The 18,697-nt window shown below is 35.9% G+C and overlaps 1 protein-coding gene across 1 annotated transcript in view; it reads left to right on the top strand.

Moving 5' to 3' along the window:
* RyR (Ryanodine receptor) overlaps window positions 1-18,697 on the top strand; it is an 841,404-nt gene that overhangs the window by 400,862 nt on the left and 421,845 nt on the right. Inside the window, exons 52-55 of the mRNA XM_090376454.1 lie at window positions 333-460; window positions 10,590-10,700; window positions 11,755-11,993; window positions 13,454-13,535. Of these exons, the coding sequence (XP_090232580.1) occupies window positions 333-460; window positions 10,590-10,700; window positions 11,755-11,993; window positions 13,454-13,535 (560 nt within the window). The remainder of the gene's footprint in view (window positions 1-332; window positions 461-10,589; window positions 10,701-11,754; window positions 11,994-13,453; window positions 13,536-18,697) is intronic.

The raw sequence follows: 18,697 nt of genomic DNA, 5'->3' as shown, positions 1-18,697 counted from the left end.
TATTCTTTTATACAACATTAAGCTATCAGTATAGCCTATTCTATAATTTATTAATGCATTTTATATACCCTGTTCTCAGATTTCTTTGACCATCCCTTGTACTGCACATTTCAGTAAAAAAATTATCTGCTTATATGTAAACTGTTATAAATCATTGCACTGTATTATATCAGATATTAACTTATCATTAATACTGGTTATCAACTTTGCTTTCCTTTGAATTGGGATAGGGAGAGGTATGATTGATAAAAATTAATTTGGTATTAAAAGTTTTGGATTTGTTAAAAGTGAGAGGAATGACAGAATTCATTTTTGTATTTTCTGGAATTTAGGTGGTGTTACCACTTATGGAGAGGTACTTTTCATCACAACGTAGCTTCTTTCTAATGGTTGCTTCATCACCAACTGCAACAACAAATGTTGGCATAGCTACAGTAAAAGAAAAAGAGATGGTTGCCAGGTAAACATCTTTAGTATAAAATGTGTCATATTATGATAAATTGATTGAAGCCATTGTACACTAGGGGTAAGAATATTCTTGACCTCATTAACTCTGAAATGGCATCTATCGAGTGCATGTGGGACCAGACAGATGCCATTCCAAAATATCAATTGTACATTAATTGCTGGTTCTAGGTTAAGGTCTATAATGCTGAGTACCTTCTTGAATAATCATACAGTTTTACTTGAGTTGCTTTGGAAGTGAACAGTTAGTTTATTCAGAATTATGTGCAGAAGCACCTGTCAAGTGCTGCATGACTAGTTTTGTTACAGTTCTCATGCACAACCTCCTGGATGCTGCTCCAATTTTGAAATCTTGTACCTTAATAGATTTATAAACTTGTTGAAAATTTGTGTTCTTAATGGATTTATAAACTTGAAAGCTTATATAGCATCAGCCAAAAAAAACTGCAGTTCTCAACAGACACAATAAGGAAACCTTGTGGAATAATTCAAGACTTGAGGGAGTGTGCAAGGCTCTGGGGGAAAATTTTTATCAATGTAGCTCTCACTTGTCGATAGAAGGAATATATTTTGTAGAGACGGTATTCATTTAAACAAAGGTGGTGCAAGGATTTTTGCCAGTATCATTGAAGATATACCATAAAGGTTCAGGGAGACTATGACGCCTCTGTAGCCGGGTGGGTAGGAGCAGCAGTGCATAGCACACGCTTCTTGATTAGACCGGGTTTCGAGCCCATGACCAATAAATACGGAAGATGCGGAAAGGTCAGGGAATGACCGCCGCATATCCCCGGAGCAATATGGCCTTAGTTGCTAATGCTCCTAAAAACCAAATAACAAACAAACAAACAAAAACAAAAACAGGGAGACTACTAGTTAGGGAGGAGACAGTATTGATTCATGTTTATCTGATGATATGAGTCAAAGTAATGGTTGCACACACTGCCAGAATTCTTGTTTGTTGCTGCAACACCTGATGTTGGCAAGTTGTTCTGAGGGTGTCAACATTTTAAATGAGCAGGTACATAAAGCTAGGGAAACAAGCCTCAAGAGGGTTTTTAGGCTTGGTCAAGGCAGTAAACTATAAAAGAATATTTAGTCTTTGCTGTCTACATTAATGTCAGGAGTGTTGTCAACAAAATAGGTGAATTCGAATTAATGGTTAGGAAAACTAATAGGGCTAACAGAAATTATTATTATTATTTATTATTAGTAGTAGTAGTGGCATATGATGTAAGAAAGCAAGTTTATGAAGCAGGCCTGGCCAACCTGCGGGCTGCATGTTGGCCAGGTTACATTATTTTTATGCATTATTAACATCACTTGCCGCGCTAGGCACGATAAATAATGAGAAATATAATACTATACCAGCTGTACTTTCCTGAATCCCCACCACTCCTTCCCTTCTTTGAACAACATTGCATCACAGAAATGCCAGGGAGGGAGAACTTGGTCCTGAACAGTATCCGTATCTTCTCATGCCAGTTGAGTGAACTCCTTAATAGGTACATGTGGAGAGAAGCCTGTATGTCTCGAAAGGAATAAAACATCAAAAATTAACTTTTACAACACATATGTGACAGTGGAAAAGTATCCCAAATTAAGATTTTTTGCACAAAAAATTGTGAGCTCCTTTAGATCCCCATATGTTTGTGAAACTTTTTTCCAAAATGAAATTTATTAAAAGCAAATCTCTAGCTTCAATAACAGATGAAAATCTGGCAATTAAGATGTGCAACCACTAATAGTGAAGTAGATTTTAAAAAATTGAGTAATTGCAAAGAAAAGCAAATATCTCATTGATGTAGATATATAATAAAAATGAATGTATAAAATAAATTTTTATGGTATTTAATTTTTTTATTTTTAAAAGATTTGTTTCATTTTATGTGTGGCCCATTGGAAAATTGTAGTTCATCAAGGTGGCCCACAAAACAATTTGGGTTGGCCAGGTCTGTTATAAAGCATCAGCCAAAAAAAAAAAAAAAAAAAAAAAACCTCCCACATCACCTATCCATCCCTTCCAATTTGCAACCATCCTTCCTCAGTTTGAATTTATGCTACCTCATGTGTATAGTCTGAGCTAGAGGAAGAATGCCATCAGCATTGAGCTTGCTCAATCCATTCAAGAATTGGGGATGATGAGTTCCACTATTGGTAGATAGTGGAACTCATCATCCCCAAGAGTTTGTAAAAGATAGAGAAGATGGGATCATGCATCTTATCAAAAGTAGCCTGTGTGAGAAAATAGCTTTTGCTGAATCAGAAGTTATGTCTGCCAGCATAGAATCTGTGTGGTATGAGTTGCTTGGAAGCAAACGTATAATGAGAGTGAGAGTAATCTATAGATTGAGAAGAGTATGAGGAGAGCGCAGATGAAATGGGCAAGCAAGAGCAAATGTCTTATTATAGGTCACTTCGATCTGTACCTAATTGATTGGAATAAATGTGAGGGGAAATTTACCACTGTGGTGAATAAAATTTTTAAATAAACTAGATGATTATTATTTGTATCCAGCATGTTAGAGAAAATACTAGGGGTAAGAATATTCTTGACCTCATCATTACTCACAAATCAGATGGCATCACAGGGCTTAAAATATAGGAATGGAATGGTTCCTGTGATTGGAAAATAATGATCACACAGTAGTTAATTGGAAGAGGAAGAAAGATGTTGCAGTAGTTAAAGGCATGGGTTTTAATTTCAGATAAGGGCAACAATGACAGTGTAAGGCACTACATGGAATTGGGGAATACCTTTAAAGCAATAATCACAGAAGCCTGAATGCCTATAAACCATTAAGAAAATATAGCACAAGGCGGATGCTGAGAAAACAAAAAAAAAGAAAAAAAAAGATAGAATGGGAAAGCTACAGAGCGATTAAAAGTACCAAAGCCTACAACAGCTACAAGTTTATCTCTAATAGTACCACTGACAGGGAGGCAAGGCTGAGTAAGAAAGCACTGGCCAAGAGAGCAAAGAATGGGAGCAAGGAGTTTTTCATATGTGTGAATACAAAGAAGAAGAAAACAAATCAGATTGGCCTCTTTGTGTATTGGGTGTGAGAAAGTCTAGGATAACCCAGCTGATGTTGCTGATGAATTGAATAGGTACTTTGCATTGATCTTTACTGATGAAAGACCCTTCATGCCAAGGACAGGTTGTGCAAGTGAGGCTGAGCCATATGATATTAGTGATTTTGGAATTACAGATGACTCTTTATTATAAAAACTTTCAAGCATAATGGCAAGCAAGGCTTCTGGAGTTGATTGATGGCTCAATAAATTTGAAGGAGGCTACCAGGGATTGTATTGAACCATTGAGGTTAATTATGAAGGCTTCTTTGAACTTGGCAGAGATTCCTTCCTTGGGATTGGAGAAGTGCCAATACATAAAGGCAGTTTAAAGAGTCAAGTTAGTAACTATAGACCAGTTAGTCTTACTCCAGCGGTTGAGAAAATCTTAGAGGCATTGATTAAGAGTGCAATCCAGGGACATTTAGAGAGATATGGCATTCTGAAGGACACCCAAAATGGGTTTGTTAAAGGAAAATCATGTTGAACTAACTTAGTAAGTTATTTTGAAGCAGTTACTCATGAACTAGATGTAGGGAACAATTTTGACATACTTTATTTGGATTTTAGTATGGTATTTGACTCAGTTCCTTATGAGGCATTACTGTACAAGCTGGAACATGTTGAGATTACTGGAAAGATTCTAAGATGGATTGCTGCAGGGCAGAAGGTTGTGATTAATGGATATTCTTCAAATTGGTGTAACATCAGAAGTAGGGTCCCTCAAGGATCGGTTCTTAGAACACCATTGTTTCTGATTTTCTTAAATGACATTGATCAAGGAATAAAGGGTGTGATGTCAAAATTTTCAGTCAATGTAAAGATTGAGAGAGTCATTAATGATCAATGCCAAGCAGTGTTCCTTCATGATGACGTGAACAGACTTCAAGAGTGGTCAGAAAAATGGTATGTTTTAATGGATCAAAATGCAAGGTCTTACACTTTGAGAATAGCAACCCCAAAATAAATTATACACATGGTGGGGTTTGAATTAAAAACAGTAGAGGAAGAATGGGATCTGGGAGTTACAATATGGGCAGATGTGAAGTTTTCTGAGCAGCGTAAACAAGAGACCAGCAAAGCCCATGGTGTTCTATAAGGCAAATGTAAAGGTGTATGCTTGGCATTTGGAATACTGTGCCCAAGTATTGAGACTGCATCTGAAAAAAAAATTTAACTTTCTAAAAAGGTCTAAAGATGGGCTACTTGCATGATAAGATTACAAAAAGGTAACTGTACATGGAAAGACTTTAATTATGTGGACTACAGAGCTTGACAACCGAAATATTTTGTCAAGGTTTATAAAGCTCTGAGATGAGTAAGCAAAATGAATGAAGGCAGCATTTTCACTGTTATAAAGAATTCCAGAACTAGAGCCCATAAATTCAAATTACAGGGGAAGAGGTTTAAAGTAGATTGTAGGAAATTTTCTTTTAACCATGAGTCATTGATTACTAGAACAAGTTGCCTCCACAGGTAGTTGAAACTGACAGTTTGAAGCAATTTAAATTTGAACTGGATAGTTACCTATATTAGAGGGAATCCCATAATTTGTATTTTCTTATCTGCTTTTCTTTTCTTTACTTTTTTCTCTTTTTTTTGTAGTGGGGGGGGGACAGTGTAGAAGAAGTCTGTGACTTTCTTGGCTAATACTGATATAAATACTAATACCCCTTTACATAAAACCAGTTGGAAGTTTTGCAAACAATCAGTTACTCTCGAAGAAAGCAACTTTACACATATCCATCATGCAACCATTTTATTCTAATTTAAATTTTTCCATTTTGTGTTTTATCCAAGAAAGAGTAAGGATGCCATCAGCATTTAGTTTACTCAACCCATTCATAACTTTAAGCATTTCAATCCATTCATCCCACAGCATGTAATTTCCAGACACTGCAGTTTAGAGATCTCAGGTCGTTTTTGGTAAGAGCTCTTTTGTATTAGCAGAGGCATATGATGCAAGAAAGCAAGCTTATGCAGCATCAGCCAGAAAAAAAAAAAAAAAAAACTTCCACTTCACCCCTCCATTCGTTCGAAATACCTGTCCAGCTGAGCCTTAAATTTATTTAGACTATCAACTTCCACAACAAGGGAAGGAAGTCTGTTCCACCAACCAACTACCCACTGGCTAAAAGCAAATTTCCGGACATCTATCCTACACCTGTCTTTCCTCAATTTGAATTTATGCCCTCTCAGGTGATTATTCTGAGCAAGAGGCAGAATCCCATCAGCATTGAGCATGCTCAAACCATTCAAGGCTTTATACACCTCTATCAGATCACCTCGCCGGTGCCTAGTCTCCAGACACTGTAATTTTTAAAACTTAAGCCTTTCTTCGTAAGAGCAACCCTTCGTTCCATTCACTAACCTTGTTGCCCTTCTCTGTACTCATTCCAGCAGCTCTACATCCTTCTTGAAATGAGACCTCCAGACCTGTATACAGTACTCAAGGTGTGGCCTGACCATTTCCTTATACAAGGGAATAATCACCTCCTTATCCCTGCTAGAAAAATTCCTGTATATCATTGATAAGACACCATGAGCTACTCTTGCAGCCCATCTGCACTGCTCAGAGAACTTCATATCTGCCTGCACAATTGCCCCCAGGTCCTTTTCATTCTCTACCACTGTCAGTGTAGTACCACAGAGTTGATACGTTGCTCTGGGGTTGCTGTTTCCCATATATAGTACTTTACATTTGTCAATGTTAAACTTCATTTGCCACCTCTCAGCCCATCTGCTCAACCTTTCCAGATCCTGTTGCAGCAGCATAGCTTCCTTAACAACCCTGCCAACCTTTATATCGTCTGCAAACTTGGGCAATAAGCTTGATATACCATCATCAATATTATTTATAAATACAGCAAACAACAATGGATCCAACACTGAACCGTGAGGGACTCCACTAATAACATTAGTCCACGATGAGCAGTGTCCATTGATTACCACTCTCTGTCTTCTCCCCCTCAACCACCCCTTTATCCATTGCAGCAATTTGCCTCCAATGCCACACTGCTCCAATTTGTGCAGCAGTCTCCCATGTGCAACAGTATCAAAAGCTTTTCTAAGGTCCAAGTATATAATATCAAAGTTATTCCCTGCATCCAGTTCTTTTGTGACTGCATCATAGTATCCAATCAAATTGGTCAGGCAAGACTTCCCCTTAACAAAACCATGCTGTGTTTGAGCTATAACTGAAGTCTTGTCTAGATGATTCTGCAGTGCTTCTTTAACCAGTGCCTCCATTAATGTTCCTGGAACAGAAGTTAAACTCACAGGTCTATAATTACTTGTGTCAGCCTATGATCCTCTTTTGTGAATTGGGGTCACATTTGCACATCTCCAGTCTATGGGTACCTCCCCTGAGTACAAGGAAGCTCTCATAATTATGGCTAAGGGTTTGCTTACTTCCTTTGCTGCATCCTTCAATATAACTGGATAGATCTCATCCACCCCAGGTACCTTTCTTGTGTTTATCTTCAACAATTTCTCCTCCACTTTACTCTCAGTTATTACAAGATTATCTAGCTTACTGCCAGAGTTGAATACATCTCTGGCATTCCCCTCGCTGAATAACTCCTCATGTGTGAATGTCAATGCAAAATATTCAATTAGTTTGTTAGCTACCTGAGCAGGATCATCAACAGTTGAACCATCGATATCAAGTGGACCAATCTGATTCATCCCCTTCCTTCTAGAGTTTACATAAGTAAAGAACTCTTTGCTATTTTTCTTTGCATCCCTTGCCAAAGATTTCTCGTAATCTGCCTTTGCCTGCCTAACCTCCTTTGTAACTTGGTTACAGATCAACTTATATCTATCATAGGCTTCTGTGTCACATGTTAATTTATATGTATCCCAAGCATTTTTCTTCTCTGCCATACGTCTCATTAGTTCATCTGACATCCATTTAGGCCTAAACCTTGAACAATATTTCTTAGTTGGTATGTAAAGCCTAGTAGCTTCCAAGATTAATTCTTTGAATGCCTCCCATTTTGAATTTGCTGTTGGTAACGTCATCAGTTGGTCCCACCGTATAGAATTTAAATATTGACTCAGACCACCGTAGTTGCCTTTAAGAAAGCAAAAACCCTTCCCTTTACCCCTGATGGTAGTTACCTCTTTGAGTAAATCCCACTTTAGCACACTGTGATCACTTTAGCACACTGTATTATTGACTAGTCTTATTGCTCTGCTCTGCACCTGTTCCAACAGTATTACATTCTTTCTAAAAATGAAACATCCAAACCTGTATGCAGTATTCATCATATGATATGGTGTTTTATACAACAGTATAATCACCTGTTTGTTTATGCTTGAAAAATTCTTTTATATCATTGATAATATCTAATATTTGTATCTGTATATATGTGTGTGTCCATAAAAAACTAAATTTGCTATTACTTTTGTATATAATTTTGCATCCCATTAAGCATCAAAGCCATTCCCATAGCAATTCAACATCCATGCTAATTTGCTATTTTATAATTACTAAGTATGATCATACTTAGTAATTACAAACCAGTTATTAATTACTCAGTCAATATAATATACAGGCGTGCGTGTGTGTGTCTGTGTGGGTGAGTCAAAATTATGTATGCGCACTTTAATAATCCATGATTTTTGAATTAGATTATCAATTTGTATTATTTCTGTTTTTTTTTATATTGGCTGAAACTCAGAAATGACAAAGATCATGCAATGCTAAGTTTTTATGAGAGAAAGACAATTTTTAAGTGGTACTGGAATTTGAAAATATCATAGAGGTTCAGCATGCATAGGAAAGACAGCATCGAACAAATGCATCTACTCGTCTGACAATAACCCATCTGTGTGATAAATTTGAGGAACATGAAAATGTACACAATATCAATAAGATAAGCAGTGGGGGAAAAGGAAATCAAGAAGTACCGAAAACATTGAAGTTGTCATTAATATATTTGAATGTTTCCCACAAAAGTTGGGAATACAGTGCTTGTGAGAACTGAAAATGAGTCAGTTGAGGTAATTACCACTCTCTATCATCTCCCACTCAACATCCCTTTATCTATAGCAGCAAGTTTCTGCTATGGATAAAGGAATGGCCGACTGGGAGAAGACAGAGAATAGAAATCAGTGGACACTGCTCTTCATGGACTAATGTTATTAGTGGAGTCCCCCAGGGTTTGATGTTGAGCCCATTGTTGTTTTCTATATTTATCAATGCTGTTGATGAAGGTATAATGTCCAAGTTTTCAGATGATACAAAGGTTGGCAGGGTTATTAATGACAGTAATAACAGTACACTACTGCAACAGGATCTAGAAACGTTGAGCAGATAGGCTGAGAAGTAGCAACTGAAGTTTAACATTGAAAATTGAAAATACTGCATAAGGGTAGCAGTAACCCCAGATAAACATACCAACTGTGTGGTACTACACTCAGGATAGTGGAGAATGAAAAAAACCTGAGGGTAATTGTGCAGTCAGATATGAAGTTTTCTGAGTAGGACAGCAGGCTGCCAGTTAAACTTGTGGAGTTTTCTCAATGATATACAGTAATTTTGCCAGCAGGGATAAGAAGGTGATTATCCCTTTGCATTAGGCGATGGTGAAGACACACCTTGAGTACTGCATACAGGACTGGAAGCCTTATTTTAGGAAGGATATAGAGCTGCTGAATGAGTACAGAGAAGGGCAATGAGATTGGTGAGGGGAACAAAGAGGTGCTCTTACCAAGAAAGGCTTAAGTTCTTCAAATTGCAGCATCTGGAGATCAGGTACCTGCAAGGTGATCCGATTGAGATGTTTAAGGCTTTGAATTATTTGAGCAAGCTCAGTGCTGATGGGATTCTTCCTCTGTCTCAGATTACACATTGATGAGGGGGCATAAATTCAAATTGAGGAAAGACGGTTGCAGAATAGATGTGCAGAAATTTGCCTTTAGCTAGTGGGTGGTTGATTGCTGGAACAGGCTTTCATCTGTCATTGTGGAAGTTGATAGCTTAAATAAATTCAAGGGAAAACTAGACAAACTTTGGAGGGAATGGATAGTGAAATGGGAAGTGTGGATTTTTTTTTTGGCTGATGCTGTATAAGCTTGCTTTCTTGCATCATATGCCACTACTAATGCTAAATGATAATGCTAATGTTATAGGAATTTTAAAGGACATAAATTTTGAAGCCTTTTAGACCTCAATTACTGCATCATGCAATGCAGATAGGTGATCCAGATTGATGAACATAATTTTGTATGTGGCATTGTCATAAAATTCATGGAATCATTGGCACTTTCAAGCATGCAGTTGTGGTCAGATGAAGCCATGTTCAAATTAAATGGACATTTGAATTGTCTTAACTGTGTTTATTGGGTCAATGAAAATCCTCACCTCACCTTGCAGAAAGATGTTGACCCACCACAGATAATTGTGTGAGTGAGAATCTCCTCTCATGGGATTATTTGACCTTACAGATTTTCATGGCACTGTTACTGGAAAGTGTTATCTTGAAATATTAAGCAATTATGCAGTACCCAATATCAAAAGCATGTTTTCAGATACAATAGTAGATACAATTCAACAGGATGACACATCCCCACATATTCATACTGTATCCATGATTATATGGGCAGAGAATTTCATGAACAATGAATAGATCACAGGATGAGTGCTTCTGAATACCCTCCAAGGTCTCTGGACCTCAGGCTCAGGGTTTTTTGCATGGACATATCTGAAAGATAAGATGTATGCTCAAAAACAAAAAAAAAAAAAAAAAAAAAAAAACATTGGCGGATCTGTGGATGATGGTACAGCAGGAAACACACAGTGTCTCAAGCGATTTTTGCTCTGTTCTATATAGGCGTATTGAAAAAAGATGTCTCATATGGAGGAGGATGAGGAATTGATTGGTAACGAAATTTTTTTATGGAAATGATGCAGTTGACGTCACTTCCTATTAGGTGGCTATTAGATTTTATGGGAAATCAGTATTTATCATAAGATAAATAAATAAATATTATCGATGTATTATTATTTTGCATGAATATTATATGATGTCTTAATTTTACAGCTTATTTTGCAAGTTGGCTGCTCTTCTAAAGTCAAAACTTAGTGTATTTGGGAATGATGCTCGTATTTCTGTAAGATGCTTACAAGTACTAATCAGAGCAACTGATGCAAGGTAATATAAATTTTTGTTTTTTTATAGTATTAAAATGATTTTACCTTCAAGTTGCACACGTTGCTTAAAATAAATTTATAGAAGTATATAAATATATTAAAATAATTTTTATTATCTGCTGGACTCAAAGTAGGTTCTGAGGTGAGACATTAGTAATTCTGTCTCTTCTAATAAATAGTATATACCACAAAACAAGTGTAATTTTTATCATTTATTATATTAAATAAATCAGTCAATATTTATGTTTTTGTTGTAATCAGTCAATATTTATGTTTTTGTTATAATCAGTCAACATTAATGTTTTTGTATGTTCATTGTGTCATATATTTATGTCTTAAAAAAACAGCGTAGAAATTTCTAGCATTACAGCTCTGGTTCATACTATCTAAGAAATTTCTAGCATAAAGTGAAGTTTGTAGAATATATGCCACTTATTCAGGAAACCACCACTAAAAGTGATGTGTTTGTGAAAACTGTAAGACAAATCAATTTGATACTTATTGCAGATCAAATGATATCAAAAATCACTTGATATAAATAAAGTGCTTTTATTTATATCAAGTAGTTTACTAAGTAGTGTAAATTCTGCAAAGGCGTCTCCGTAGCCAGGTGGGAAGGGGCAGCAATGCGTAGCACACGCTTCTTGATTAGACTGGGGTTCAAGCCCGTCACCACCAAATACAGAGGATGCGGAAAGGTCAGGGAATGGCCACCGCATATTCCCAGAGCAATATGGCCTTAGTTGCTAATGCTCCTAAAAACCAAATAACAACAACAACAACAACAAATTCTGCAAGCCACAAAAATAACAAGGGAGAGTCTCCCTACTTTTTTAATATTGAAAAGACCAAAATAGCATAGCTATTTTTATAATTTGAATATGTAGTGCAGTTATAATCTTACTAATAACTTATTTTAGCTGTATTTAACTATGCATAGTTAGTTAATTGCTAAATTACTTAGTTTTAATTTATGTATATTTTAACTTTATCCTCAGAACTATTTGTGAATATATATTTTTTTAATTGATGCATTTTTTTTTTATTTTTGTTAGGACAATTGTTAAGAATTCATATGACTTTGTGAAGACCTCTATGCTTACCTTCTTTAATAATGCAGCAGATGACTTGGCACAGTTGGTAAACAATCTCACACATGGAAAATTTAGCCAACTAAGAGGAACAACAATGAAAACATCATCATCCCTAAATTACATACAGTTGGTCTTACTACCGGTTCTTACAGCTTTGTTTGATCATCTTGCAGCTTGTGAATTTGGAAGCGATCTTCTGTGTAAGTATTATCACTTGATCAATGCTTCTTTTAATAAATAAAGGCATTAAATGAACACACAGTGATACTTATTTGATAAAAGGACACATGGTTCCTTAAGAGACTTTCTTTGCACAGGTTTCATGTCTTTGTTAGTATTAGTAATGTACAAGTTTGACTAAGTAAGCAGACTTATTTTGAACCTGCCAAAAACGAAAAAAATAAATAAATCCCTACTTTGTCTATCACCAGCTGAAAAGTGACCATCCAATTCTGCCTTGAACTTTACTAAATTCTGCCTTGGCCATTGTGGAAGGTGATTTATTGCAATGATCTATAACAAGCATCCTTAAGGCATACTTATTTAGATTATTGTTTGCTACTCCTTAAGATTTTATATTTGTGTACCTGGTTCTCGCTTGGCACTCTAGGGCCTCAGCTGCCCGTGTGTCATATAATTCCATACCACCTGACCAACCCCTAGTTCTTGCTTCATCTACCAGCCAGAATATATTTCCATTCATTTTACACATTCCCTTCAGGATTTTATCCTGTTATGTTTCTCCTAAGGTGTCTAGTTGCCACCTTAGGTTGGCGCCTCCATAGCCAGGTGGGCAGGAGCAGCAGTGCGTAGTGCACACTTCTTGATTAGATTGGGGCTCGAGCCCGTGACCACCAAATACGGAGGATGCGGAAAGGTCAGGGAATGACCACCGCATATCTCCGGAGCAATATGGCCTTAGTTGTTAATGCTCCTAAAAACCAAATAACAATAACAAACAAACATTAAAAAAAAAAAAAAAAAACTACCCACTTATCTATACATTCCCTCTAATAAATGTCTAATTCTTCCTTAAATTTATTCAAATTTCCACAATACCAGTTGATAGTATGTTTCAATGACCAGTTACTCTCTTGCTGAGAGCAAATTTTCCCACATCTGTACTACAGCCTTCCCTTTTCAATTTAAGTTTATGTTTCCTTGCATTTGTTGTCTGAGAAAGAGTAAGAATACCATCGTCATTAATTGTACTCAATTCATTTAAACCCTTAAATACTTTGATCAGGTCTCCACACAAGTGCTTAGTTTCTGACTGCTTCCATTTTCAGAACCAAAGTGTTTTATCCTAAGAGTATCCCTTTGTGTTTTTGACTAATCTGGATGCTCTTCTGGTTGCTTGGCACCTGTTCATAATTAATATCCACAGTTTTCCAATCTTTCTATGTAATGAACTACATTCTTCATTGCTAGATCAATAACATATACTAGTTAAATTTAGATATTACTTCATGATATAACTGATATGTAATTTATTTTCTAAAAACAATTACATAAAATAAAGGTTTTCAGATGGTTTAACTGATTTGATTATTTAATTTGTTGATTTTTTTTTTGAATGTTTAATAAATTTTACTTCAATCTTTATTGTAACCAAGTTTGAACGTTGAAGTTTAATACTTTTTTTTTTATATATATACAGTGGATGATATACAAGTGGGATGTTACAAGATTCTAAACAGTTTGTATACTTTGGGCACCAACCGTGACCTTAGTAATAACAGGTAGTAATTTAGTGATATTTTCAGTTATGAGTCCATTAATTTTTGAATTGCATTTTTGCATATATTTATATATATAGGCATATATATAGGCAGTATAAATATTAACTCAGTGAGATGAGCACATTAATTACTTAAAAAATCCTTCATAATGCACTTCCTAATCGTAGTGAGGGGCTTAGAGGGGAACAGGTATCCTGTGTGTTATCAGACACTCAGCCTAAAACACTGATGGATCCAATATCTCTCTATTACAGAAGATTTAGGAGAAGTCTGGTTGGCCTGCCTCCCTAAAATCCACTCATGCACACCTTCTCGATGATAAGCCCTGTTATGTCACTTAGGTGGCAACGAACGTGTAGAGTGGTTCTCTTCAAGACGCCTGGTCAGCGTGAAGAGGAAAAGACCAAATCCTCCAGCATGAGAGCACAACAATACAAATGGCCCTCAGTCCCCACCAGCTTTCACTCTCCCTCTTACGGCAGCGAGAGGATCAGAGTGGAAGCAGAGGGTGCTAAGAATCTCTGGGTACGACCAGGCTGCCATGCACGGAAACTGAACTTGGCCTGTTATAACGTACGATCACTCATCGGTGAAGACAGGATATTAGAGCTGGAAAAGGAATTAGAAAATGTGAATTGGAATATCATCGGTTTGGCTGAAACAAGAAGAAGAAATGAATCACTTATAAGTTTATCAAGTGGAAATCTGCTGTACACCAATGGAAACAGTGAAAGGAGTGAAGGTGGAGTTGGGTTTCTGGTCCATAAAGATTTTAAAAACAACATTTTGGAATTCAAAAGTACATCACCAAGGGTGTCAAGACTAATATTCAAGATTTCTAAGAGGTACAAGCTAAAGATTATAATGATTTATGCACCAACATCGAGCCATGATGATGAAGAGGTTGAAGAAATGTACACCGAAATTGAGAGTCTTCTAGATGAGCAGAAAACCCACTATACTATTATTATGGGGGACTTCAATGCTAAGGTTGGAAAAAGGCAAAACAGTGCAGAAAGAGGAACTATAGGAAATTTTGGAATTGGTGAAAGAAATAAAAGAGGTGAAAGACTTGTGGAATTTGCAGAATCTCAAGGACTGTCAGTAATGAACACTTTTTTCAAGAAAAGGGTGAACAGAAAGTGGACATGGAAGAGTCCAAATGGATTAACAACTAATGAAATCGACTTCATCCTCACTAACAGAAGATATATTGTGAATGATGTTACCGTCCTGAATAAGGTAAATGTTGGAAGTGATCACAGAATGGTAAGATGTACACTTGATATAGATGTAGGAAAGGAAAGGAAAAAACTGACTCGAGTAAATAATACAAAGGTCTTTGAAATAACAGAGGAGGAGAAAAAGCAGTATGTACTGGAACTTAAGAACATGTTTGAGCTTCTGCAGACTGCTCAGGCCCAAGATATCGACGAGGAATATTACAACTTTCTGAAAGTGATAAAGCCCAAGAAACCTATAGGGAAACAGAAATCCAAAGAAGAAAAAATTAGTCAAGAAACACTTGTCATGATGAACCAAAGACGACAAATGAAGAGCAAGGAAAACATTGACAGGGAGAAAATTGAGTATACTGAGTTATGCAAAGTCATTAGAAAGAGACTCAGAGAGGACATAAGAAGATTTAACACAAGAAAAGTAGAACAAGCATTAAGGGAAAACAAAGGATTTAAATCAGCAGCTATGAGCAGTAATACAGAAAGACAAATGATACTGAAACTGAAGAATAGCGATGGCGTACTTATAAACAGCAGAGAAGGCATAATTCAAATAGCAGAAGACTACTATAGAGAATTATACAAGGAGTGAGGGAATGATACCAGCAGTGGGGAAAATGGATTGCAAAGTAGCAACACATACGACATACCCGATATTCTTCTTGATGAGGTAGAACATGCATTGAAGAAAATGAAGAATCGGAAAGCCCCGGGGGAAGATGAAGTTACTGTAGAGTTGTTAAAATTGGGAGGAAGAGACATAACACAAAAACTGGCAAGGCTCTTCACAAAGTGCATTAGAAAAGGTGTGACGCCTAAGCAGTGGAATAATGCAATCATAGTTTTGCTGCATAAGAAAGGAGATAAATCAGAAATTGGAAATTATAGACCAATTAGCTTGTTATCCCATATCTACAAGTTGTTCACAAGGGTCATTACTAACAGATTAGAAAGAATACTTGATGAGAATCAACCGAAAGAGCAAGCTGGCTTTAGGACAGGATTCTCAACTATGGATCACCTTCACGTAATATCACAGCTAATGGAGAAAGCAAATGAATATAAAACACCATTATGCCTGGCATTTGTGGATTATGAAAAGGCGTTTGACTCCATACAGCATAAGGCAATGTTTCGGGCACTGGAAAGACAAGGCATAGATACTCCATATATTATGATTTTGAAGAAAATATATGAGAGTGCTACATTCTTTATTAGACTAGACAAAGACAGTAGCAAATTTAAAATCGAGAAAGGAGTTCGACAAGGAGACACAATATCTCCGAAGCTGTTTACTGCTGCACTTGAGGAAGCTTTCAGAAGATTAGACTGGTCGCAGAAAGGAGTCATTGTGAACGGAGAGTACCTAAACCATTTACGATTTGCAGATGACATTGTGGTCATAAGCCACGATCCCAAAGAATTAGAGGAAAATCTTAATCAGTTATGCACAGTTAGTAAGGATTTTGGACTAAAGATGAATATGGCTAAAACAAAAGTAATGATGAACAAGTATGCCACGGAAAGGGAAATAATGATTGAAGGAGCAGTAATTGAAAAGGTGGAGTCATATACTTATCTGGGACAAGTTATTAGCTGTAATAATGATAAATGGCTGGAAGTCAAGAGAAGAATAAATTTTGGATGGATAGCATTCAGGAAATATAGTCACATACTGAAGAGCAATATCCCAGTTTGTCTGAAACGTAAAATAATGAATCAATGTATACTCCCCACCATGACTTATGGAAGTGAAACTTGGGCACTCACCAAAAGAATGGAAGAGAAGCTAAGAACTATACAGCGAAGAATGGAACGAATTATATTGGGAATCAGACTGTTAGATAAGAAGAGAAACACATGGATTAGGCAGCAAACTCAAGTAAAGGACATTCTTATCAAAACTAAAGAACTAAAATGGTCTTGGGCAGGACACATAGCTCGAAGACATGATGACAGATGGACTAAGAAAATAACAGAATGGTACCCAAGAGGAGCTAGAAGAAAACCTGGAAGCCAAAGGCGGAGATGGATAGATGAAATTCATGAGTTTTTGAGTAGTAAATGGATGGCCAGTGCTCAAAACAGAAGGAACTGGAAAGTTGCTGGAGAGGCCTTCATCCTGCAGTGGATTGAAAATGGCTGATGATGATGATGATGAATCGTAGTGATGCTCCATTTATGAAATAATAAGATAATACGGTATTATTATCTTGTTCCTGTTCCAGACCCAAATGTTTTTTTTTTTTTCATAAAAAATATGTATTTAAATTTATTTCAAATTAAATTATAAACTGCTCAAAAGTTTTACAATATAAAGCATTTCTATACACAAATCATATTATGACTTGTATACAAAAATTGTAGTGATTAGAAAGCAAATGTTCAAATAGTTCAAAAAGAATGCTCTCCAAACGTAAAAAAAACACCAGCAGAATTATATCCAGTAGAATTATCATTTAATTTAGTTTCTAAAATGTTATAGTTATTTACATTTCACAATTCTTTACATTTTTACATTAAAGAAGAATGAAGATACTAAATGAATGCAGTGTTTTTTTTTTTTTTTTTTTTTTTTTTTTTAAGCTGCCAAACCCATATATCTTCATTTAACCTTATGGCAACAACATATTAACATTTAATCTGTTTGATGTGTAGTTCTGTTTGTATGAGATCACAATGCATTATAAGAAATGTTGGAAATCTCTGCCATTTTTTGCTAAACATGCTCAAACCTGATGACACACATTTTTTCCCAATGAAGAGAAGCATAATGATGGTCTCCTTTGATTCTTCCTGCTCTTTAGGATATCCCACAAAAAAAATTTGCAGGCATAAGGTGTGGTGATCTTGGTGGCCGTCCCATATAGATCATGTGATCTTCATATATATAAATATGTGGCGTGTGAGTTAAAATTAAAAGTTAAAGATCACTTAGTTCACATTGTTCCAAGGTGAGTGTATTTGTTAGCATCTGTTCTACTATCTTGATAAATTAATTTCAAATTGAAATGCCTTTCTTTTCTTCTTATTTGGATATCTTAAGTAGTTATCATAGTCTTGTTTTTTTTCCAAATTGAAACTTGAAAGGCAATTTACAATCTCAGCAATTCCATTATGCTGCTATTTCTATACAAAGAAAAAATACAATCAGATGTTTGTTCTGCTTTTTGTTAAGTTTTTCAAACTCTGTTTTTATAAAATTTTCTACCCATCTAGGCTCAAACAAGCTCATCATCCATCTAATTTCAGTCTAATAAAGCAGGCCTAATAGTACTGAAACTGGAGACCAACCATCTTCATTGTGATCACTAGTATATAATAATACAAGTGCATATATTCACAACATTCTATGTGTTTCTCAATTCATATTCATGTCCAAATATTCCACACTGTCTAAATTAGCTATTTTCACCCATGACACTTGCACATTGAGATTGAGAACCTCATTAGTTAGTCAATCTTTGTTGGAGGGAGTAGAGTTTTATCACGAGTTAGTCTGAGGTTTTCAACACTAAGCATGCCAGTTGGTGTGTTAAATGCAGATGTGAATGCGCATATATACTTTACAGACACAATGGACGATAAAGATCACATCTAATACAATATCACCAAAGCAGTTGATATGCCAATAAACCACAAACATTCAAAGTTATAATATAGCTAATTCCTTATGGCCTCAGAGAAATTATATTTCTTAGTTAATGCAATGGTCATAATGCTTACAACAGAACAAACTTTGTCTTCACAACAAGTTGCCCTTACTTTCAAACAAACAGCCTTGCCAAAAAGGTTCATTGGCTATTTATTTTATCTGTTTTTCATTGTTTAAATGAACAGCTATTTGTTTAAAAGTAGTGTAGTTCTAGGGTAAGTTTTTATTTAGGCAGAATTTGTTTTTTTTTTAAGCATTAAGACCATAGC

This window comes from Mastigoproctus giganteus, chromosome 6 (assembly GCF_048544385.1).
Source record: "Mastigoproctus giganteus isolate SK-2022 chromosome 6, ASM4854438v1, whole genome shotgun sequence".
Lineage (NCBI taxonomy): Eukaryota > Metazoa > Arthropoda > Arachnida > Uropygi > Thelyphonidae > Mastigoproctus > Mastigoproctus giganteus.
Note: the sequence above shows the minus strand (reverse complement) of the source record. Positions and strands in the feature narration are given on the sequence as shown.